Here is a 24,534-nt window from a genome sequence, read left to right on the forward strand (position 1 = left end):
TTCAAACTACCATGTAATTGTCGCCATCATTTTCTAAAAGAAGGAACGTGTAGCACCAAAAATGGAAAAAAAAAAAAAAAAAAAGACTAAAAGGTCTCTTACAGACTCACTTCAGCTTTTCAGAATGCTCATTACTCCATGCCCCTCATTCTGGAAGGGCAGCTGGTAAAAGTGTGGGGCCGGCACCTCGTGACCCCCCCAAAGGACCAGCCAGCCCATCGGCACTGGGGCCCGCAAAGCACAGCTGAGAACAGGGCAGAAGGCCCGAGGGGGCCCCGACTAAATGGCAGCACCCGGGCCACCGAGAGCAAGCAGCGCCGGTCACAGGCTGCCCCGATGTCGGACAACAGTAGACGAGCGCGGAGCTGGGGCCCTGCATCCGCCAAGTTCACAGTCGAAGTGAAACGTTCAGCTGGGACAGCACAGACAGGGCGGGACATGAGCACGATCTACGTTCACAAGGAAAGGGTCTTGTCGTGGGGAAGCCTCTTCTGGGTGCTGCCCTGGCCTCTAAGTGCCACCTTGGCCTCTGCGGTCCCTCCCACGGGGTAGCTCTCACCCGCCCACCAGCCCAGTCGCTTGTCACCAGCACACAGCCCGCGTGCCCAGGCTGTGCTGATGGACTGGGTGAGCAGCGCTGGGCCAGGGCCCCTGTGACGGCACCCTCAGGGAGACCGGCGACAGGAAAAGAGCCACCAGCCAAGAAAACTCCATCTCGGGGGTACAGGACACCACCGCCTCTATGATGCTTCCAGCACAAACTCCCCTCCACCGTCTCACCTGAGCACCTGCCTTCAAAGAAAGACACTCAGTGCCGTAGAAACGTCACTAAAAACACCTGGAAACCTCTGATGAGCCCCAGGGAACTGGCTGTCGTGAAACTACACGGGGACAGTCTTGGGGTGCCAGGCAATGTGGCCACGATGGCCACGGTCCCCACTTTCTCCTCCAGGCCGGGACGTGGCTGACAGGCTACATTCTTGTTCATACACAGGAAGGGGGCCTTCAGCCAGGTCGGGTCTTTGTGGCTGTGCCCCGGACAGTGACGATCCCTCTCCACCTATAACAGCCGCCCTGCTGAGGGCTGCCCTGAGAGGCGGAGGTACAGGGGCAGATGTGTCCAGAGCCAGTGACACCCAGGGAGAGGTGGCCAGTGACGCCGTGCTCCAACCAGTCTGCGCACTGCCCCACCCCCACCACCTATTCACTCTCCCATTCTGGATCCCCAGCCTCACCCCAGAGGGTTCGGATCTTGTGCATTTTCTTCCTCCCGCCTCCCACAGCGGTTTATTGCGATCAGCCCTGGTCCTAAATTCAGACCTTACTGACCTTTCTACGGAATGATCCCAATCAGAAACTGGCAAAAATTAGCACCTCTTTCGCACTTTATTTAAACAACATCTCATGGTTTGCTCTAATGAGCTCCTGAGGGCACATGGCTGCATCGACCTCGTTTTATGAGGCTTCCCATGTCCACGGGGCCTCAAAGGCTACTGTGCACCAGATCATCAGGTGTCTTAGCGAATGTCAGCCCCTCTCTCAGAATTCACTGGACCACGTTAAAATACAGACCACGAGGACCATGGGCGGGAGGGAACATGTTTACTTTAGGTAGAAAGGTTTACTGTTATTAACAAGTTATCACTATTATTTACATGTTTACAAAATGGAAATAAAAATGACATACATATTTGGTGCCAAAAGTGGCACATCCAAACTAAGATCAGTACAAAAATAAATTTTCAAGCTACATGTTTTTAAAATAAAGGTCATTGAAACAGTAAGGGGAAAAACACCTGCATCGGCATGTGCTGAAACACAAACGTCATCACGGCAAAGAAGCCCCGGGGCAGCACCGAGACCAGGGCCTGCTGGAGGGACTGCCCCGGTGTTCTCACAGAACCCAAGCAAACAAAAACCAAATATACAAGTTGTATTCCTGAGCTACAGAAGCTTAGAGCCTCTAAACGGTTGTGAATTTCTGCGAAAGAGGGTTCCCGACGGGGTTTGAGCTGACGAGCTCACCGGTGCTCAGCTGATGGCATCAGGACGTGGTGTCGTACGCAGACAGAAAGCTAAGCCCACTTGTGAGAGAGAGAAATCTTCTCTGCTAACAAAGGACAGTGCGCACGAGTCCCGCCTACGGATCACCAAGCCTTGCGCATCTCCTGCCGCACACAGACAGGGACACGGCACAGAGGGAGAACAGAAGCTGCTCACCTGGGGAGCCCCTGTGCCTGCCAGACACGCGCCTCAGTGACTCCAGCAGAAACTGCAGTGCGGTCTCCTCCCTTCGTAGACGCATGCTTGTCACACCTGGCAGCGGACTTCGTTGGTCAGCACAGCCGTGGCCCCGCCAGGGAAAGCGAAGCCAGCCCAGCAACCCTCATCCACCCTGCATAGCACTTCTGCCTGCGGTGGCTAGCTTTCCTCCTGGTTCCCCAGGAAGCTGGGCCAGAACTCTGTGCCTGCTGGAAGTGGCATGCTGGGTCAGCGAGGGTGCTGAGTGAGCAGAGAGCACGGCCCTCCCACCCCCACTCGGCCTGGGTGCGGCACAGCGGGATGCCTGCTCATGCACAGACTCCCCCGGGATCCCAGCAAGGAACGCAAACGTGGAGGGCAGCGGGAAGGAAGGGGCTAACGGACGGGCTGCGGCCCACTGCAGGACAGCGGAAGATTCCATGTGAGCCGGGGCCTGCTCACTACCCAGGGCTGGGGGGCCACAGTGTGGAGGAGAGGGCACCGAGGCCCCTGCGGCTGAGCTCTGCTCACTGGTCCTGGACCTTGGCCCTTTTCGCTTTGAGGGACAGGTGCTGCAAGAGAAAAGAAACACCAGAGTTAGGGGTGCTAAGAGACCGGACTTCACAACGCCCACATATACAATCAAAGCCACCCTCTGGCTCACACCTTCTCAGCAGATGCCATGCCCCTCGGGCAACAGTCTGGAGGGAAAAAGCCCAAGTGACGGACAAAGGCGATGGACCGGCTTTGGGAAGGCACAGCAGCCCGAGGCCCAGCCCGCCATGGCCGAGCCTGCTCACCAAGGGCTCTGCAGGAAGGTGTCGATGGAACACGCTCTCCCTCTGCCCCAGCCCCTCGGACAGCACTGCAGCCACACCTTCCGTGCTCAGGGGACTGGGCTCAGGCTGCAGGTCACTTCACGTTTCCAGGAATTTCTTGCAAATGGTCAAGGAACCAGGAAATGGAGGAACCATTCCTCCTCCCCTCAGGAACAAGGAGATCCATCATTTCACCAAGCATCTCCGCGTGCAAGTGCATGTGCTCAGGGCACAGACCCCCGTGCACCCCCTTGCAAGTGTGCGTGCAGGGAAGGCACACAGGAAAAGGACACCTTTTTTTCCTTTCAGAAATGTTGCTCCCCACCAGTACAACGTACGATGTACAACATCATCATGGGCATCGGATGATAGATTTAGGGTTTCCATCAGACTTGATGTTCTAAGGTAAAGTCAGAAGTGCCTTTGAACATGTGAAATATGCATTTAAGGCAGAGTATGTAAACATATGCTTTTGATAAAGGACCTCTGTTTACCATCTGAGGTATCCCTGGTACCCCCTCGACAGTCACAAACAAGCAGCCAAGGGACCTTCACACGAGCAACTCCCAATCGGACCACCAGTCCCCAGCGCGCTCACGCCCAGCACCCGACGGCCGCACACCCACGTGGGCGGAGGCGGCCGCGCCACTGCTGAAGGGGAGTTGCAGGCCCTGGAAGAGCGCGGGGTGCAAAAGATGCCACACACCACCGAGCACGATGCACCAGTTGATGGAGTGAGTGGGACACGAGTCTAAGGGAGTCACAAGAAGTCTCCTTCTAACCGCGTAAGCTGGAGAAAGGACCCATACGGGCTCTTGCAAAGGCCCTGGTTAGGGTTCTTCCTAGATCCCAAGGGCATCTCTGAGAATCAGGACATACAATTTAAGGACAAGAAGGCGAATCTCTGAACGGGTCACCCTGCTGCCTCCAGCTGGGAGTCATTTCTCTCCTCCTCGCACTTTACCCGCTGTGACCCCTCCAACTAACGTGAGACGCTCACAGCCCTTAGCTTGGGGGTGAGGATGACGTCATCACGCCTGTGGGACCGTTTTTGGTGCTCTTTTCCGACAAGAATGCTGAGTATGAACACAGCCGACTCTGGACCATTTCAGGCCCCTACACAGGGTGAGAGTGACACTCTGAAGACAACAGCGATGGAAAGTCACCACAGGTGCCAGGAACAGAGCCGGGGATCACAGGTGGGGGGGGGGGGGGGCGCGGGGCGCTGTGTTCCACAAAGGAGCATCCACCACACATGGGCAGCCACTGGGGACCTGCGGGGCTCCTGGAGAAGTCCGTTCATTCCGGGCAAGTTCATACAGAAGGACCTCTGAACCGTCTGGGTAAGAAGGGACCGAGGTTCTTGGGGGGTTTCAGGGCCTTCGCCTGTACAGTGAAGGTGTGGCACCGGATGACCTGTAGAGGCCCGGGCATCTCTAAAGATACTCCGATCGCAGGCAGTGATCTGAATGGACTGATGAGTGGACCACAGGCATCTGGAGAGAAGAGGCCAGTGCAGAAACCTGCGATTGTCATTTCTTCAAACTCCTGGGGGCTCTCTGCCCTTTAACTTGCTGGGCTCCAACTGTGGTTCCGAGCTGAGAGGGGAAAAGGACCCAGCCTCTAGGTCAATCCTGCTCCCCAAAGAACGAGTCCAAGACGGCTCCGGGTTCACCCCTCGAGCCCCCGCACGCTACGACCTGAACCAGCCCTTCCCTAGCGTGTCGCTCTCAGCTCCCAGCCGGCGGCTCTGCCCACGTCTCCTGGACCTCGGAACTCTGCTGTTTCCCACCCGAAAGGTTCTCAGGGGCAGACGCTCCCTCACTCCAGGTGTGTTCTTGCCAGCCGGACCCAGCACGGGCGACACACTCTGAATTCTGATCAGTGCCTGTGGCTGATCTCGTTCCCAGCTGAAGTATCCGTATGAGGACATGTGGAGAACTATACAGGCTTGAGATAGTTTTCCTTTGACTGGATAAGATTTAAATAGTGTAAGAAAGTTCTGGAAGAACAATGTCCCCTGATATTGCTGGAGGGGAAGAGATGAGAAGAGCTTTCCATTTATGGGGCCACAAGTCAAATGTGTCCCAGAGTTGAACAAGTGAATTAATACACAAGTGAAGCCGGACTGTGGCCCCGGGACAGTAACAGTCACAGTGCGCAGCCGCTCCTCACCCCTGCTGATTGCTGCCGACGGGTCATGCGGGCCCAGGGCCGGCAGACTTAACATTCCGAGAGAAACTTGAAATCCATAGTCATCGTGAAATCTCCCCATTTTTAGATGCGCCCGTCAATCCAAGTTTTGGGTTGAGGACACTGCAGTCTGGTTACAACCCTGATGACGGAACAGGTTTTGGACTTTCCTTTCTGGGGCACATAGTGGTAAAACTGAAAAAGTATCTGAAGCAACTGTCTTTGGGCACTGGGCAACAGACAGCAAGGCAGGAAAAAAGAGAAAACGAAAAACAAAACCAAACTAATTCAGACGACAGAAAACCACCAGCAAGATGGCGGACTTCACTCTAACCATTCCAATAACTGCACGATGTGTGATTATGCTGAACCATCCAGTGAAATACAGGACGCAGACCAAACAGCAGGAGTCAACGGAAGTTTGTGGACGCTGGTTTACCTGTTTTCACGCCAGCCTTCCAGATAGAACCACCACTCAATTAAAGATCTTATTAGAAGAATGTATGGCCTTCCCCCCTCGCCCGATGAACAGACCATTTTTTTGGTGAAAATAAAGAAAACAGGACCACGGGTCTCCTCTGCAAGGCTCACCACCCTGCGGGCCCTGCGCGTGGGCTTGGCAGGGAAGAAGGACAGACGTTCACGGTAATGCCAGCGCTCAGCATCACCCACCACTGTGTGAACCACGCCGGGTTTAAGCTCGCACACCTGGTTGTGTTGTTTGTGAGGCAATCTTCACCAGAGAATATTTGTGCCACTCCTTGTGAACATGGTCCAAAGTGTGATATACTTTCTTTCGAAGAAAAAAAGCAGAGGGGGAGAGGAAGAGTGGAAGATACATTCTCTTTGTTGTCTTTTAGGTTGGAGGGATTATTTCTAAAGAAATACCTCTAAGTGCACTTCATGATGAGCAAATGGTCCAGTGCTTTTACCCAGAATGGGGCAGAGATATGGTAGTGACCTTTGCACCCCATGCACTTTTGAGGGGGAACAAACTTAGGGCACTAAACGGGCGCGGAGCACCGATCTGTACTTCAACATACGGAGAGGCAGCTAACGGGTGGTTTTGAGGGACGGTCTCTATTCACCCCTACCGTTCCTTGTTGATAGAAGTGCGGAGCCAGCTCCAACAGCCAAGCAGACTCAATGGCGGTCACGTCCCTCATGTAGTACTTGGAGGTCTGTATGACTTCATTGTAGATGACCCTGCAACCAGGAGAAAACATGGATTTCCTGTGTCTTACAATGAAAATCAAGCACCACAGCAATCAGAGACGGCGGATTCCCTCCCGTTTACCAGGGACCCATCACGTGCACCAGAGACCACACACAGACGCGTCCGCGCTGCTCGCTCGCGCCTCATGACCTGAGGGGTGGGTAAGTGTGTCCACTTTACAGGCGAGACTCAGTCTGACATGACTGTTGTCTGACACATCAAGTCTGTTCAGACTCATGTCTGAGCATCTGTTATCAGCACAGGACCTTTCCGGATTCCAGGTCTGCATTTACAGAACTCTCAACAGAACACCTGACTCTATTAGAAGATGTAGAAATAGAAGCAAAGACCTACCCGATTCTGAAGGGGATGGAAATTAACTGTAAAGAGACACAGGGAGGTTCTTAGAGATGAAAACATTCTCCATCCTATTTGGAGTGTGGCTTACATGGGTGTGCACAGGTGCCAATGAGCTCACTGTACATAAATTACACCTCTACGTAAGAGAAAAAAGGAGTTGGGGGCGGGGGGGTTGGCCTGAGGCTGAGGTAAAAGACACCAAGAGCCAAGAAGATCACTTCAAATCCCCAGATTTTAGAATGCATTTTTAGATAAGATACCGTTTCTGAGCGCCCGAACTGCTGATTCAGGGCTCCCCTAACAACTATAATCACCCAGCCACACTGCCACCGTGCGCCCTTTGAAGACGGCAAATAATCGGCTGTTGAAGGGCGGATCCAGTGAAGGGGGGCTGTCTGCAGAAGCAGGAGGGGAAGGGTGCTTCCTCGGCCACCCTAAGGTTACGGGGCTGCCTCAGGACGGGCCCTATTCAGCCACGCTCCCTTTGCCCTTGAGGGCTCTTTGGGAATGAAGCAGGAAAAAGAAGTCTCCCAAATTAAGCAACTCCCAAATTAGTCATCCCGAAGTCAGCAGACCCTTGGGGAAGGATCTAGAACGGAGATTCGCTTCCCTCTTCAACTCATTCTGCACGCTAATGGACAGAGTATTTTAATCCATTAAAAAAAAATTTTTTTTTAATGTTTATTTTTGAGAGAGTGAGCGAGCAAGAGAGAGACAAAGAGAAGATCTGAAGTAGGCCCTATGCTGACAGCAGACAACCCAATGTGGGGCTTGAACCCATGAACTGCAAGATCATGACCTGAGACCAAGTCAGATGCCCAATCATCTGAGCCACCCTGGCGCCTCGACATCGGGTAACATCTCTAAACCCCGAACTGACTGACCAAGCCCTGCACTGGCTCAGCAGCTTTTGGACCTGCACTGGTTACAGGACAGAGTCTGATTCCTTGGTCTTGGGGACAGGATCTCAAACTTGACCCCTCATCAGATCACCTGGAGGGCCTGTTGAAACTGGCTGCTGGACCACCCCCACCCCAGCTTCTGATTCAGAAAGGCTGGGCAAGGCCTGAAAATCTTCCTTTCTAACAGGCTTCCAGGTGAATCGGATGCTTACCTGGAGATGACACTTTGGAAACCACTACTCTGAGGTGCCAAGTACCTTACAATGGGCCTTCTTGCCCTCTACTTTCTCCTGCCGTGATCCCCTCTCCCCTCTCCACACATGGCACGCTCTTGCCTAGGCTTCTCCACCTAGCTGTGGTGAAGAACCAGCTGTTATTGTAAAATTTTCCCATCCGTTGGGAAAGACATGTTTTTGTAAAACACAATACAAATGAATTACTAGAAAAATGAGATTTGAAAGACACACAAAAGGTAGGCTCCAGTTCTCCATTATTAAATTGGGCAGACAAAAACTTAACCTAAACGTGAAGCACCGGGATGGCTCAGTCGGTTAAGCATCCGACTTCGGCTCAGGTCACGATCTCACGGTTCGTCGGGCTCTGCGCTGCCAGCTCGGAGCCTGGAGCCTGCTTCGGATCCTGTGTCTCCCTCTCTCTCTGCCCCTCCTCTGCTCACACGCTGCCTCTCTCTCAAAAATAAATACATGTTAAAAAAAAAAAAGTCTAACTGCCTCCTTTTAACTCGAGCGTATGTCTCTTCCTCCAGACACGTCGCAGACTCACACCGCCTCCCAGACCACTTTGGGGCAGGCCGCCCCGATGACTCCCCACTTCTCAGAAAGGGGGTTCTTTCACGTTCCCATGACTTTGCTTCCTCAGTCTGTATTCCCTTCTCATCCTTTTCTGCCCAACAACTCCTATCTGCAGGCCCCAGAGCAAATGTCGATTCCTCCACGAAACCAGCCGTCACTCTCCCTGGCACATGAGGTGCCAACCTCCGTGTTTTCTACCCCTCCCCCGGGGCCCTTGTCCTGAGGTGCTGGATGCTCAGGCCTGTGGCCCAGGACCCAAATTCGCCTCCACACTGCTGTGCCCAGTGCAGGGTTTGGCATCTAGTCTGTGGGTGAAAATGAACATTTGCTGAGTCCACGAATGAGCAGAGGAACATCACCATTTGCATAAGGAAATCTGTGACAGGGCAGAATCCTGTGGACGACTCAGCATAACAAAGTCAACAAATGTGTACTCCTGGCACAGTGCCAGGTCCGGGGGCCCAGGGGTGAACGGGAACCAGTCCTGGCCTTCTGAGCCGTTACTAGGCTAAGGAGTAGGGGGGTGCTCACCAGCGAGGCGGCTTCTCTGCGTAGAGGACCGAGGCAGGGTGGATATGTAATTCATGGTCGTCACGGATAGTCCTTGCGAACAGAAGAATTTAATCGGAAGTCAGTTTGAAATACTTACAGCAGGACTCTCCCACAGATGGTTCATATTATCAACAAATGTATGCAGATCATACTTGACTCGGCCGATTGTTCTCTGTATCTTCTCTAGAGCCCTGACTGACCCCTTGCCCACTGCCCCCCGGAAGTCAGGAACAAATCACGCAAAAAAGGGAAGAGGAGAAAAAAACAGCATGTGGCCATTCGGGGAAAAACATGAGAATCATACTGCTCTGCCCACGTTTATGTTTATCTTGCACACGTTCTTTTTCACAACAATCTCCTTAGGGAGAGAAATAACATACATGGTTACCTCTATAAACTTTTCTATTCCACAAAGTAGTAAAGATAAAGACCATGGGGGACATAAAAATAGGGGAAGAAGAAGGTTAAGTATGGGACCCTCCATTTCTCTGAGACAGTATTTCAAATTCCAACTCGGATTTGATTCAATTTAACTAAAAAAATAACTACAGAAACACAACAGTAAGATCCGATCACAAGAGAGCATGAACACGTTAGAATGCTGCCACCCAAACCCTAATTATGGAGTGTTTCTGTGGGTGCCAGGGAAGCAGTTCGAGCACCATGGGTGAGCTCCTCTCCAGATCTGTAATAAACCAACATGCTGGGGTCCTGGCTGTGCCACCAGGTGGCCTGAGCTCATTGACACTGAACTTTTGTCTCAGAGGAACTGACTGACCACTAAACCCTGTTATGAAGCCCTTAGTTGAGGACTCCAGTGAAAGAATTTTTTCAATACTGGTAGAAATTGCTTATTAATACCCTTGAGGCAGGTGGGACAATCAAAATGACAACAAAATGACAGGCCTCACTGGAGAAGCTCACAGGCCTCTCCAGAGTTGCCTCCAACATGGACAACTCAGTGCCGGGAGGGGGAGCTCATCATGATGGGCAACAGAATCAGGACACTGATCACGGGCTAGAAAACTTGGCCATACTAGTATGGAACTCGTATAAAACATACCAGAGGTAAATGTCAAGGGCAGGGGCTCCGTCAGCTACTAGGATAGCAGATGTAAGAGACCTGGCTGCCAGAGCTCAATGCAACTCTGAACTAGCTCACAAAGCCCGGTGTCTGGGAGGGAACATCGTGGCTGACCTCCCCCCCAGGGAATGGGAACAGAGTATTTTCTGAGGGAAGAAGGATGACAAAATAGTATGAGGAGGAAATGCAAAGAAAAGTCGGAGAGAAAGCCTTTGGATTGCTCCCGTTTGAAAGAACAGATGCACTTTAACAGGCTCCGGTGAAGTTCTGGAGCAGAACAGCCGAGGTTCTGAGGTTATTAGGAGGGTGTCGGTGACCAGTGATTTTCTGCCCAGAAAGTGGAACTACAAGAAACGGGATGTGGTCTGGGGCAACAGGCAGATCCAGCGCCGGAAGAAACACCTGCCAACACCCACAGACCAAAGTTACGGCGCATCAGGGCAGGCCGGGGTCTCGGTCCCCCAGATCGCTAGAGACCAAGTGCCGACGGCCAAGGGAGCTTCTCCTGGAAAGACAGTCTCTAATAGTCCCTTCTGGTTGTATTATTCTGTTATTAGAATGGAAACATTTCCAGCCTCCAGGCTTGTAATTATCATCCTTCTACAACATATGGATGGGCTAAATATTTGGGAATCATTTCCGTGAAGTTAAGATATTATGCTTAAAGCTATGTAGTTAATCTCAACTGACCTCTGGAAGCAGGCAGATAAAGACAACTTATTTAACTTAATTTCTGTACTTTCCCGGCACATCAGCTTTCTAAGGGGGCTGGGTCATTTTTAAGATTTCTCCTTTAACAAATGACTTTGCAAGGTACTAGTTACCTATAAGCTCCAGTGGAATGAAACCTTGCTGCATTGGCAAAGAATCCCGAAACAAGGCACCTCAGGACGGGATCCGGATCACCTGTACAAGGTGGCAAACAGAGCGATGTGTGAGCCCCCGGCCTGCCCTATACTCTGCGCGCTCAGGCCTGTGTTGTGAGGCCCCACCCAAGGCTGTTTCGAGCCTCCTTGAAACCCCGTCCTGAACCAGCCCCAGCCCCGTGCCTCCCGGTGCTGGATGCCTGCCCTGGCAGTATCCATGGAGGCCCCACCCGCCCACAACTGGCTGTTGAGGGTAGCACGCTGAACTGTCCCTTTAACTTGGGATGCCCCAACCTTCCTAGGCCACAGGATGACCCAACCAAGGCTGGGCACCAGAACCCAAGAGAGCACACCACAGGCTGGCCAGTGACCAAAAACTCCTTTTTAGGAGACAATCTTGTGCGAATAACGTTTCTTCTGTAAGACACAACGTTATTTCTGTGGTTATGAGCTACTGCACGTAATTCTTTGCAAGTTTTCAAATGTTCCATTTTGATTGGTATCTGTATTGCTACAGTGATCATCTTCCAAGGATACAGGCTGACCATTTATGAGATGATGTCCACAGGACGCATTCCAAATTATTGTGCAAAGCATAAGGTCACCGAGGTGGCTTATGACATATGGTATTTTTCATTCATTCTAAGGTTCACTCTTTTTTTCCCCTTTAACTCACTGAAATCAGGACAGCCTTTTGTAATTATAAGTCACAGTACTTTTTTCTCTCTTAGTGGTACATAAAATAACAGCATGCCTTACAAATGACGGCATCTTAGAGCCAATGAAATACAGTATGTCTGTAAATAAGTTCCCAAAAGGTGGTATAATTTACAGAGCCATCAACAGTGCAGAACAATGTCAGTTTCACTGCATTCTTACCGGCAATGTTTTGGCAAAAAGGCACCCCTTCTTTTATTGTGTTTATCAATTACTATCCGTAGTTCTTCTTTTGTGAGTTTTCTGTTCTTGTGCCCATTTATCAACTTGGAAACTAGTGTTTTTTTGGAGCATGTTAAAGGAACTCATTCTATGATAAGCTTTTTAATTTTTTATCTCTTAGATCTGCTGAAAATATTTTCATTATTTGCATTTTCTTTAACATCTAGAAGTTTCAAATGTGTAATTTACTGTGTTTCCATGATTTTCTCTATTGTTCCTCAGCACAGAACTGATAAATCTCAAATCTACATTTCTAACCACAATCTGATCCAAGATTCAGTCTCTTCTCTCCCACTGCTGCCCAAAAGAAATTTCTATGTAGACCATACATTCTTATCATTATTAGGGTGACGTCACTTCCAAAGGGATGAAAATGGGCTCTTGGGGGCAGGGAAGGGGGAAAATCTCAGATATTACAATGGCTATGGCCCACCAAGGCTCAACCCTACCTTACAGAATCTTATTCTCCTTCGTATTTAACTTCTCTCGTTAGGAAGAATTTTATTTTATTTTTTTAAATTATTATTTTTTTTAAGTTTGTTTATTTTTGACAGAGACAGAGTGTGAGCAGGAGCTGGGGAGGGGCAGAGAGAGAGGGAGACACAGAACTTGAAGCAGGCTCCAGGCTCCAAGCTGTCAGCACAGAGCCCGATGTGGGGCTCGAACTCACGAACTGTGAGATCATGACCTGGGCCAAAGTCGGACACCCAACTGACTGAGCCACCCAGGCGCCACCAGGAAGAATTTTAATTTAATGTAACTTTTCTCCTGACCGAGGGGTTGATAATGAAAAACAGGTTAGGAAACACAGATGTAGAAGTAAGGCTGTCCTCTGTCTGCTAAGTGACAGGCACTAGATCAACTAACTTCAGGCGGCTCTTGGTTTCAGCTCAGGTAATGATTTCACGGTTTGTGGGTTCAAGCCCTGTGTGTGACAAGTGTGGAGCCTGCTTGGGATTCTCTCTCTTTCCCTCTCTCTCTGCCCCTCTCCCATTCATGTTCTCTCTCTCCCTCTCTCTCTCTCTCTCTCTCTCAAAACAAATAAATAAACTTAAAAAAAAAAAAACCCCTCAGAAATAAAAATGGACCTTCTTAGAAAAAACAGGCTACTTTTACACACTCTGCTTTTCGCCGACACATGCCTGTGAGCCCGGTGCCGCACATCAGCACCACACCGGCATGTCCAGGGGTGTGACTGAGCAGCAGAGAAGGGGGCGTCCCCAGGCGAGGTGGCCTGCTCTTACCTTCGCTAGATTTCTTGGGCACTTGAAACTTGACAAGAAGCTTCTTCAACTGCTCTCGCACTGTCGCAGCTCTGACAAGACCCTTGTAATTCAGGAAATGCTCCTGGCACCACTGAGAGTTTTTATTGTGCTGCAGGGCGACCGAGACAGAGGGTGAGTGAGAGACACACAGACAAGTTCTCGACCACAGCTAAGCTGCGAGGTGCACCGCTTCCTCATGGGGACAAGAGCTTCTGGTGCCGATGGGCCCCTTTCGACCCCACCTCCCTAAATGGGCGCTGGCCACCGTGCACTGTGACTGCTCTTCCAGCTCAGTCCCTGTGCTCAAGGGCAAAGGAAAATGTGCTGACAAGCAGTTGTTTCCTATCTGAAACACCCACCCGGGTGGCGAATTATCAGAAAGAACCACTTCCCTGTGGGTCTTTGTCAATTAACTTTGTAAGTCAACTTTCTCCGAGTTTATCAATTTGCGAGACTACAGGTGAGCAGCACTTGCCAATCTAGAAATAATGTGCAAGTTATTATTATTTATCCCCAAAGTATGATTTTTCTATCAACAGTGCTTAATTTTATTCTACATTCCTAAGCGTGATCATTATGTCTTACACTGAGTTACTGCCGTGGGAATGTTATGTCTGAAATTATGCCGTAAGCCAGAAAGGACGATGTTTCACGTAAGAAGATGTAATTCACAGACTTTCGGAGGCAACTCCGCACAACGGTGGTGTAGACCTGTGCCCGCCCTCCCCCGGTGGAGGGAGCCTCAGACTGCAGACAGCACACTGTGCCGGTACAAACGAATTCTAACTGAAGTAACTCATAATTCGTGATCTCAGTTAAGAGATGGGGCTTTTCTGAAGACTGTTCATTAACTGAATAATCTCCCTTAGATCCCTGGCAAAACAAAAATTCAGTACTTCTCCACTTCTAAGAAAGTATTTAAGAAAATGATACAAGATACTGAAAACCTGAAGCATCTAATTTCCCCCTCCCACCCATTCCTATATATAAGAGGTTTCTTATGGTTTTCATCAGCTTTAGAGCTGTCAGGACAGCTTTTCAGCGGTTTTTAGTGACAATTTCAAGCCGCATTATTTGCTGAGTTTTACAAAATGTTAAGAATATTCCAGAAAAACACAATAAAAATGAACAGTACCTACGGCTAAATATGGGTACGGCGTGTGAACAGACACGGGTCCTCACCACACGCCCCTCCCACGGCCTGTCACGCCATCTCACACGCCCAGAGACAGCTCTGGAGATGCCACTCAGGGCCTTGCTTATTTGGCAGAAAATAGAACAGGGCTTGGTATTCAGATGCTGGCTAGTGCGAACCAGCATCACCGGCGGGTGTGAGGCAGTAGGGAGAGCGCGGGCCCTGGAGGGGCACGGCCAGCCGGCCACGTCTCCAGGCAGGGGAAAGCCAGGGCGACTCGTGCGTTCTTCCAGGCAAAAGCGCACCACGGACTCTGGCAGGGGCCCCGCCCGTGGATCAGAAGTCCTGGCAATAATCTAATAGGAAGATAGGAGGTCTCTCGGTCATTCCTTTATAAACTGAACCTCTGGACTCCCCACTCCTAGCTCACCTCGAGTGGGGTGGAGGGGCCTTTCGGGTGGGAGCTGTGCTTACTTTGATAAACGCTTCATACACGTTGAGCATAGTGAGATGATCACCCTCCTCCACAGCAAATTTTCGGTGCACTCGCATCTGGAAAGAACAAAGTTGACTCCTGTGAGCCTCCTGTACCGGGAGCTAACATCACGCGGTGAGCAGCTCATGGCCTGCGTAGTCAGAAAGACCTGGTCTGCACCGATGCTAGCTCTGCCTTCCCTGAAAACCTGACTAGTGACGTAACCTTTCTCTTCCTCAACTTCCTCATCTGTCAAATCAGGGTATCAAACCCATCGAGACTGTTGTAGGATTAAGGTGATTCACTGTAACAACACCGGCCACAGACGTCAGACAGATGTCAGCGTTCTTGTCTCTCTCCTCCTCTGTGCAGTCAACACCACCTCTTTCAGAAGAACCCCTCCAGCCCCCAGTAGAATATAAATTCTAGGGGGCTGGGTGGGGGCAGCTGTCTGGCGCGTGGTAGACACTGTATTCGTGGGCTATCACCAGCTGCACGATCCTTTCAGACCCCATCATTCAATTTTCCTTTCTGTTACCTCCTGGGCAACACCACCCTGCTCCCGGGAGTTCAAGCAGCACGTACGATACAGATTTGAGCTCGCAAATACACTTATCTGCACAATTTTCTCCTTGCCTCAAATGCCACATAATTAACCGACCTACCTACCCGCCTCCCTGCCTTCCATCCATTCCTTCATTAACTGGTATTTCCTGAGCACGACCAGAGGCCAGGCGCTGTTCTAAGCACTTGGAATGTAACAGTGAACAAAACAGGGGTGGGAGCAAAAACCCAACAGGTTAACAAGCCAAACATATAGTAGAGCAGGTTGTAAGAAGCGTTGGAGGAGAGCAGGGCAGCGGAGGGGGTGCACGGCCACGGGGACGTGCTGCCATTTCAGACATATGGCGGTCAGGACCTCAGGTTCCTCACCTTGGAAATGAGTCTGCCTGTTCTGAAGGAGGAGCGTTAGATTAACAGAAAAGCAAACAGGGGAGCCTGGGTGGCTCAGTCGGTTAAGCGTCCGACTTCAGCTCAGGTCATGATCTCGTGGTCTGTGGGTTTGAGCCCCGCATCGGGCTCTATCCTGACAGCTCAGAGCCTGGAGCCTGCTTGGGATTCTGTGTCTCCCTCTCTCTGCCCCTCCCCTGCTCACGCTCTGTCTCTCTGTCCTCTGAAATAAACACTAAAAAAATAAATAAAAAGGAAAAAAAGGAAAAAAAGATAATAGAAAAGCAAACAAACAAACAAAAAAACAATGGAGGAAATGGACATAACCACCAGGCACAGGGACAGGCAAACTTTGCAACATATGACACGACTGTCAGGAAAGGGGACACCAGCCCGTAAGAAAGTCTCTCCTCCCCGGCACACACCCAAGCTGAGTTCCCGTGTGTGCAGGGCGGCCGCTTCTCGGCCTCTTCCCGCAGGAACCATCCCAACCTCACCTGGCCCGCCTCACCCCCAGGGGCTGACTTCTCCAGTCTCCCCAGCACCCACTCCTGCAGTGCTGTCTGGTGCCGGGGCCTCAGGCGGGGGGTCCTGCCGCCTCCTGGGCTCGGAGCACCCCTCCACCAAAAGCAGCCTGCTTTGCCTAGGCACGACTCATTACGTCACTAGTGTGTGCCACCCGGCTTGTCCCGGAGCAGCCTGAAGGCCCGTCTCCCTTATGGGGAAGTCAGCGGGACACAGGTTAAGACCGGGGTCTCTGGACTGTGAAAGGCAACGGCCCCATGGCTGTGCAATCACAGACGAGTTACCTAACCTTTCTGGCCCTTCACCTCTAAAAATGGTGAGGACGGTGTCTACCCTTCCAGGTTTATGAAGATATGACGGAATGAGGCACAATGTCAGGCAAACACTGAGGATGCACACAGACTCCATCTGCACAGCCCTGTCATCGGTGGCTCCCGGGTCCTTTCAACAAGGAAAGCCCAGAATAAAGACTTAGGTAGGAATGGCTTGGGGAAAAGGCTGAACTTACTGCCTGAGACTTCTGGTTTGAGGGGACCACAAAGATATTCTGGATTTGCATCATGGCTGCAATGCTTAGAATTTCCTGAGAACAGCCAAAATTTCCTATAAAACAAAAAAAGCACGTTTGATTTCAAACACATATTGTGTCGCTGAGAAGTGAAAGACATCTTGTTATTTTCCTTACACCACAGTGTCACCAAAATCATACATTTATAAATCGTCTGATTACCACATGAACTTTCCCCTGCTGAACGTAACGTCCCATATGTGGCCCCGGTGAACGCAGGCCTGGGAGGATTCTGAGAAAGCACAGCCTCCGGGCTCAGCAGCTGACGGGGGCGGGAGGGCAGGGGGCCGCATCACTCGGGGCAGGTCCACTCCACACCGGTTCCCTACTCCCATGTGGACAGAGGATCCTGGCCAAAACCCAAGAGGGAACAGAGGGGCAGCAGGGAGTGTGTGGGCTGTGTCCCCTCTGTGATTTCTCTCCTCCTGTACCCTCCTCTGGGGTGGCCTCCCTCTCGCTAGGGCCCACCCCACCTGGCAAGCTCAAGGCACACGTAGACCAGGGCAGCACCCTGCCCTGGAAACTGGGTCTGTGGCAATCAATGCCTCAGGGCACTGGACAGTGAGAGCAAACTGCACTGCCTGGCCCCCTTCCCACAGCTCCCTGCCTCACGACTGATATGCCCCCCCCCCCCAAACTTAAGAGTCCCGCTTCTCAGTGTAAGCCCGAGGTCATCTGGGCACTCCTAAACACAAGTATAGCTAACTCCCACCATGCTTAGTCTGGCTTAGTCTGAAATACAGCTTTGCAAATTCCTAGAGAGTGCACAAGCTAGCCAAAGGCAAGAAAAAATTCTTACTTCCTTTCCCACCAGGGGTGGTGGCTGGGGGGAGAAACACATAAACTATAGTCTCCAGATGATTCTGACGTACAATGAGAAGATCTCTGACTTATGAACTCAACTCATAATCTCACAAAAATCTGAAGGCGTCAGAGAAGTTGGGACCCTCGTGTGCTGGGAGAGGGAATACAAAACAGTGGAGCCTCTGGGGAAAACGGTATGGTGCCTCCTCAAAAAAATTACAGAGTTACTGGATGGCCCAGCGATTCCACTGTAAAGTATATACCCCAAAAAAGTGAAAGCAGGGACTCAAACAGATGCTCGCGTGCCCATGTTCACAGCAGCACTATTCACAACAGCCAAAAGGTGGAAGCCATCTAAGTGTCCCTCTGCAGATGAATGGTACATACACACAATGGAATATTATTCAGCCTTGAAGAAGGACATTCTGACAGATGCTACAACATGAATGAACCTTGGAAGACAGTACATCAAGTGAACTAAATCAGTCACAGAAGGACGGACGCTGTAGGGTTCCACGGAAGTGAGGTTCCCAGAGTAGTCAAATTCATAGAGACAGAGAGGAGAAAGGTGGTTGCAGGGGCTGGAGGGGAGGGAACAGGGAGTTGGTATTTAAGGGGTACAGAGTTTCAGTCTGAAAAGATGAAAAACTTCTTCTGGCAGGTCTGGAAGCGGACAGTGATAGGGGCTGAACAACAATGTGAATGTACTCAATGCCTCAAAACTACACACTTAAAAATGGTTAAAATGGTAAATTTTACGTATTTTTTACCAGAATGAAAAAAAAAAGAAGAAAACCTCCCTGTTTTTGTTTGTTTGTTTGTTTGTTTGTTTTAAACAGGTCAGGCATTAGGTCTAGGCCCCCAGAAAAGAAACAAAAGTTTTTGCTGAATTAATGATGACGGACACTGAATCCCAAGTTAACAACATGCCCCACATCAGACAGCATTATGGGAAAGCTCCTTCGCTCCTCAGAAGATTCCGTGCCCTCTTCCCCAGGGTGCACAAAAGTCGAAGAAGTTGGTGACAAAATCAGTGAGAACTGTCCGTCTCCACCTACCTGATTCAAGCAGCATTTTTGCAAACATGGGATTCAAAGGAAACTCTGCTATTCTCATGCCGAGCGGTTCAGTGAGGCGACAGTCTTTGTCCAGACCTTCCAGAAGAACAACAAGGAAAATCAGAAGGCACGTACCACTGTGTTGGAAGATGTAGTTATCAAGAGAATAAAAGAAGATATATGCTAAAAAAGATACCCAAAGGATGAATCATGCTACCAAACTCCATCTGACACCAGAGGGCTGTTACAGTGAAAGAAGAAAAGATCCCCTCTGGGCTCCTGAATACCCAATTTTGAAAAACGGAGACTTCTAACAGCTTCTATTCAAGGACTGAATTACAAGGAAAGGGCCCTGCAGCCCCCCCTCCTTCCCGCTCCCCTCACCCACCCCAGAGCCTGCTCTTTTCAAGTGCAGATGTCCCAGAATGGCATCCTGCACCCTCTGTTCCTCCCAAGAGAGCCAGTACAAGGCCAGCGACTCTGAAGCCGAACACTTGCCCACATCTCTCTTGGATGCCAGTGCCGGAAGTGTTTATCCAACTGCCTCCTGGGCAGTCTACTGAATTGGGCGGATCCCAGTTCCCCACATCCCTCCTTGCCTCTTCACCACTAGCCAATATACAGGGACTGGATTCCTGAGACGGTGACTTTTATTTTACTACTGTTTAGACTGTTCCCGAGGTGTGCCGGCCCAGAGAGAGTGTGAGCTGCAGAGCTCAGAGTAAGACAGAAAAGGCAATTTCTCCTCTGTTCCCATGTAATCAATCATCTCTTGAAAGGTGGTAATTCGGCTGGTAACTGTTAATTAAGTCAGGTGGTTCCCCCTGCCTTCTCCAGCTTATTCAGGGAGGTGAAGAAAGAGAAAATAATTTTAACTTCCATTCTGTTGGACTGGAGGAAAATCAAGCCAAATGAAAAACTATGTAGTCAGTGTTCCCTCATACTCGTTACAGACCATCCCAGGAAAGCCGACTCTCGGGTTCCTACTACACGCCTGAGAACAAGGGATGGAAACCTGCTCCAGCTCACACTCTCCCTGGCTGACATGATGAAGACCCACCTAAAGGTCTTTTAAATCACCGACCATCTTTTAAATCAGTCATTGGCTATTCCTTCCCAGAGAAGTATCATAAAGGTAATGGATACAGATGGACCCCATACAAAAAAAATTAACCCATAAACGGATCACAGGGTCACCGCGGTGGCTCAGTCGGTTGAGCGTCCAACTTCTGCTCAGGTCACGATCTCGCAGTTGGTGAATTCGAGCCCCGCATCGGGCTCTCTGCTGTCAGCACGGAGCCAACTTCAGATCCTCTGTCCTCCCCTCTCTCTGCCCCTCCCCAGCTTGTGCTATCTCTCTCAAAAAAATAAACATTAAAAAAAAGGGGGGGGGGTCACAAATGTACTAAATGTAAGAGCTAAAAACTATACAAACCTTCCAAAGAAAACCTAAGAGATACCCATGCCCATGGGTCGGGCAATGGTTTCTTAGGTTAACACACCAAAAGCACAAGCAACAGAATTAGAAATATGTATACTGAACTGCGTGAAAACTTAAAGCTTTTGTATTACCAACGATACCATCAAGAAAAGTGAAAAGCCAACCCACTGAGTGGGACAAGTATTTACAAATCACAGATCTGATAAGAAATGTATACCCAGAATACATAAAGAACTCCTCCAACTCAATAATAAAAAGACAATAACCCCAGGGAAAATGGGCAAAGGATTTGAATGGACATTTCTCCAAAGTTCTACGAATGGCCAATAAGCACAGGAAAAAGTGCTTAACGTCATTAGTCATTAGGGAAATGCAAATCAAAACCACAAGATACCACTTCATATCCACGAGGATGACTATAACACAAAACACAGGTAACAGGTGTTGGCAACTTGCTCGAATGTTATTATGTGAAGCAAGTGGAATCTTCATACACGGCTGGTAGGAATGTCCACCAAAAACTAGCACACAAATGTTTACAGCAGCATTACCTGTATTAGCCAAAAAGGGGAAACAACCCAAATCAACTGCTCAGTGGATAAGGATACTATCTGGTATATCCAACCCACACGATGCTATGTTATTCAGCCGTAAAAGGGAATGAATTATCAACACACACTACAACATACATGAACCGTGAAAACATCATGCTGAATGAAAGAAACCAACCGCAAGAGACCACATATATGTGACTCCACTTCTGTGAAATGTCCAGAACAGGCAAATCTACAGAGACAGAGATTCGATTAGCAGTTGCCTAGGACAGTTGCGAGGAGGAGGGGACAGAGAGTGGGAGTGAGCACGAGTGGGTACAGGGTTTCTTTCTTAGGTGATAAAACTGTTCCAAATGTTCTAAACGTGGGGTGATGGCTGCACAACCCTGGGAATATAGTAAAACCACAGAAATGTACATTTTAAATGGGTAAATTCCACAGTATGTGAATTATACTTCAATAAAGATGTTAAAAACAAAACAATCTCAAAGGACAAAACCTCTACTGAAACTCACTACCATACCAGACATTATGCTCACTTGGGGCAACATTCATAGAAAAGATAGGTACTTCCTGAACAGATGAATTCAGGCTACAGTTTTCTCTATCTTAAGATAAACACTACATTTTTATTTATTTATTTTTCATTAATTTTTTTCAAAGCAGGCTTCCCATCCAGCGCAGAGCCCAACATGGGGCTTGAACTCACGACCCTGAGATCAAGACCTGAGCCGAGACGAAGAGCTTAACCAACTGAGCCATTCGGGCTCCAACACTACATTTTTAAACGAAGAGAATAGAGGTTTCTCGATAACCTGGTGTTTCCTTGCCCCCAAAGAATTCCACAGGCTGGTCATCAACCCAATTCTCCACAGGGAACTCCAAGAATGGAATGATGGGGAAGAGGGAGACAATAGTGAGCCTGAGATTTCAGGATGCAGTGGAGGGACTGAGAAAAAGGTCTGGAGAGGTAACACCTGAAATACTGGTAGGCAATCTTCTAGATGTCTTTCAGGAGTGTGGCTCCAATGATGGTTATTAATAGCTTCTGATGTACTGACATGCTTTAGGTATTCATTGTCATAAGTGGACTTCATCTATTAATTATGATCCCACCTTTTTTATTTCAATAAAGCTTAAGGGTTATTAAAAGGATTGCATATGTGGGGAGAACCAATCCCACTCCTAAAGACACCAAGAGCCCTAGTGTGAATACAACCTACCTAATACCATCTATTAGTAAACAGATTAGAGAACACGGATGAGACAGGCATACCTCCCAGAGCATAGAGTAACTCCAATGCTTGAACCATCGACTGTGCTGGAGGGGGCTGTAAAAACATAAAAATCCTCCTAAGTTAATTTTTTCGGGTACCAGACACAAAATGTGACTATTTCCTGCTCAAAGCCGCTCTTCCCTCTTACGTGCCCCATACTTCCCGGCCTCCGGGCCTCTATTCATGTCAGCGCCCCCTGAGGTGTCCTTTCTCTCCTCAGCATCCTTAGTGCTAATAGGTCTTCAACCTCAGCCTGATTAAACATTGCCCCTTGAAGCGCTCCCCACGCTCCCCTCCATCAGGAGTGATGGCTCCCTATCTTGAACAACCTCCCTGTTTTTCTCCACTCCCATCGGACATTTCTGATTTTTTTACTTCATAGTCTCCACCTTCCATTCCAGCAGCCCCGGTGGCCAACCCTGGACCACCCAGAGCCCAGCTCCAGGCCTTGCCTACAGAGGGCAAATGACAGAGGCGGGATCTGAATTGCTGAAAACAACAGAGAATGCGAGGCAATCTGAAGTTAAGCAAAGCTGCTATTGTGACCTTCAGTCTGACTCTCTGAATCCAAATCACATCCCTAGTATTTTCACCTAACCACACACACCTAGTATTTCTCTCTGGCCTCATCTGATTTGGGACCGTATGTGAACACTATGTTTTAAGATAGCTGGAAGGACTACTTATGTATAATTTTAGTTCGTTTTTCTCATTGTATGATTTTGTGTTTTTTCACCCATAGAAACTTCACCGTGATTATTTGGATGGCTGCATAATATTCCAACCAGGTCATACTCTGTAAAGTAAGCAACTGTCTTAGTCCTGCGCAACTGACTTGTTTCCAGTTCTTTGCTACATAATTAACACTGCTAAATATACAAAGTTACATGTACCCTGTGATTTCAATTGTTAAAAAAAAAAAAAAAGAACAACACAGTTTCAGGAGAAAACAACCAGAGGGAAATCAACAAAGATGAATTTATACGTATTTTCCTCATTCTTCAACTGTCCACAAGTTTATGATTTTCATTATTCTACTTAAAAATTTGATACACAATGATACTATAAACATGATCATACACCGAAGTGTTTTTTCTTCTGAATTATTTTTTCAGGAGAAATTTCCCTGAGAAGAAATACCAGGCATTTCTACGGCTCCTTAGATAATGTCGGAGAGCCCTCAGGGACTCAAACGGGAGAATATAACTGCCGTCCCAAACCGTGCCAGCTTTGGATTTTACCATTTTGCTTCATGGGATCATTTAACTAACGTAAAGCGGTGCCTTATAGCTCTTTCAGTCCGCACATATCTGTCTCCCACAGAAGCATGGGTAAGCTTCCACTGTCCACGCACTCTGCTGCCTCCTTTCCTTCGGCTCCTTCCCCAGCAGGTAGCTCACAAGTTCCAAAGGACGCCTGAAAACTCTTTGCACTTTCTCAAGTGCTGATACGTCATTTCTGCCATAATACATATTTCCTTTCATCCTAGATGTGAGGTTCTTCTTAAGCTTCTAATTTGCATGTACTGTTATCTTTTCTTTATAACTTCTTGCACACACCAGTAAACAAGGCGTGCGTTTTTTCCATATTTATGGTGAACACACAATTGTTTTCTTTGGGACACAGGCTGACGTTTTCTATTCCTTCATTCACCTAGTTCATCATGACATGTATATGCCATCAGGGACTTTACCATCCGGGAACCCAGGGTTGTCACACAACAATGCAGTCGGGGCAAAACAGAGTTAAAATTCAAGCCTTCAAATCATAAAAATTCAGGAAGAAAACATGACTGAATGTTTATTAACTGACCTAGATACGGGGAAGTGTGTCATAAGCAAGGGAACAACAAAACAAATCATAGAGACAAAGACTTGACTGTGGGAATATTTATAATGTCTGCACATTTAAAAAACAAATACAAAAAAGAGTAAAATAACTGGAAAAACCATTTCCAAGAAATACAACAGACAAAGGTTACTGTCTTTATTAAAGGACTCCTAAAAATCACCACGGACACTAATTCTAACAGAGAAACGGCTTAACGATTCGGAAGAAATATAAAGTGGACAATAAATTTTTTTTAACTGTCTTTTAAGAAATCAAATATTAAGGTACAGCTATTTTTCCTTCCTCCCTCCCTGCCACCAATGCAATCAGCAAAGCTCTACCAGAAAACAAAACGGCATGATGAAGGCACCACGAGTGGGCATCGTGCAATGCCGGACTTCAGGCATAAAAGCAATCTGGCCACAGGTCAAGGATGTACAAAATGGCTATGGCCGTTGGACCCAATAATTTCACTCCTGGAAACCTGTCTCAGGAAATAATCCGGAAGGAGAGCGGCCACAAGGACGTCCCTGCAGCTCTCCCCCAGCTGTCAAGCTCCCTCACGTAGGCCCACACACGCTGGCTGTCCTGGCTCTCCCGCCCCTCCCACGTGCTGAGATCCTTCTTGCCTTTCAGGTCTCACTTCACACACGACTAACCAGGGCGGG

At 49.0% G+C, this 24,534-nt stretch overlaps 1 protein-coding gene across 3 annotated transcripts in view; it reads right to left on the reverse strand.

The window, feature by feature from the left end:
- Positions 1–1,585: 1,585 nt before the first annotated feature.
- The window catches only part of DHX35 (DEAH-box helicase 35), a 65,744-nt gene continuing 42,795 nt past the window's right edge, over positions 1,586–24,534 (reverse strand). For all 3 annotated transcript variants that reach the window (XM_027070089.2, XM_027070088.2, XM_027070086.2), the window contains 9 exons: positions 22,036–22,090; positions 18,765–18,860; positions 16,843–16,937; positions 14,858–14,935; positions 13,228–13,357; positions 11,003–11,084; positions 9,074–9,145; positions 6,347–6,458; positions 1,586–2,813 (listed from right to left, as the gene is read on the reverse strand). In XM_027070089.2, the coding sequence (XP_026925890.1) occupies positions 2,769–2,813; positions 6,347–6,458; positions 9,074–9,145; positions 11,003–11,084; positions 13,228–13,357; positions 14,858–14,935; positions 16,843–16,937; positions 18,765–18,860; positions 22,036–22,090 (765 nt within the window). In that variant the 3' untranslated portion in view covers positions 1,586–2,768. The remainder of the gene's footprint in view (positions 2,814–6,346; positions 6,459–9,073; positions 9,146–11,002; positions 11,085–13,227; positions 13,358–14,857; positions 14,936–16,842; positions 16,938–18,764; positions 18,861–22,035; positions 22,091–24,534) is intronic.

The sequence above is a fragment of the Acinonyx jubatus genome, chromosome A3 (assembly GCF_027475565.1).
Source record: "Acinonyx jubatus isolate Ajub_Pintada_27869175 chromosome A3, VMU_Ajub_asm_v1.0, whole genome shotgun sequence".
Taxonomy (NCBI): Eukaryota; Metazoa; Chordata; class Mammalia; order Carnivora; family Felidae; genus Acinonyx; species Acinonyx jubatus.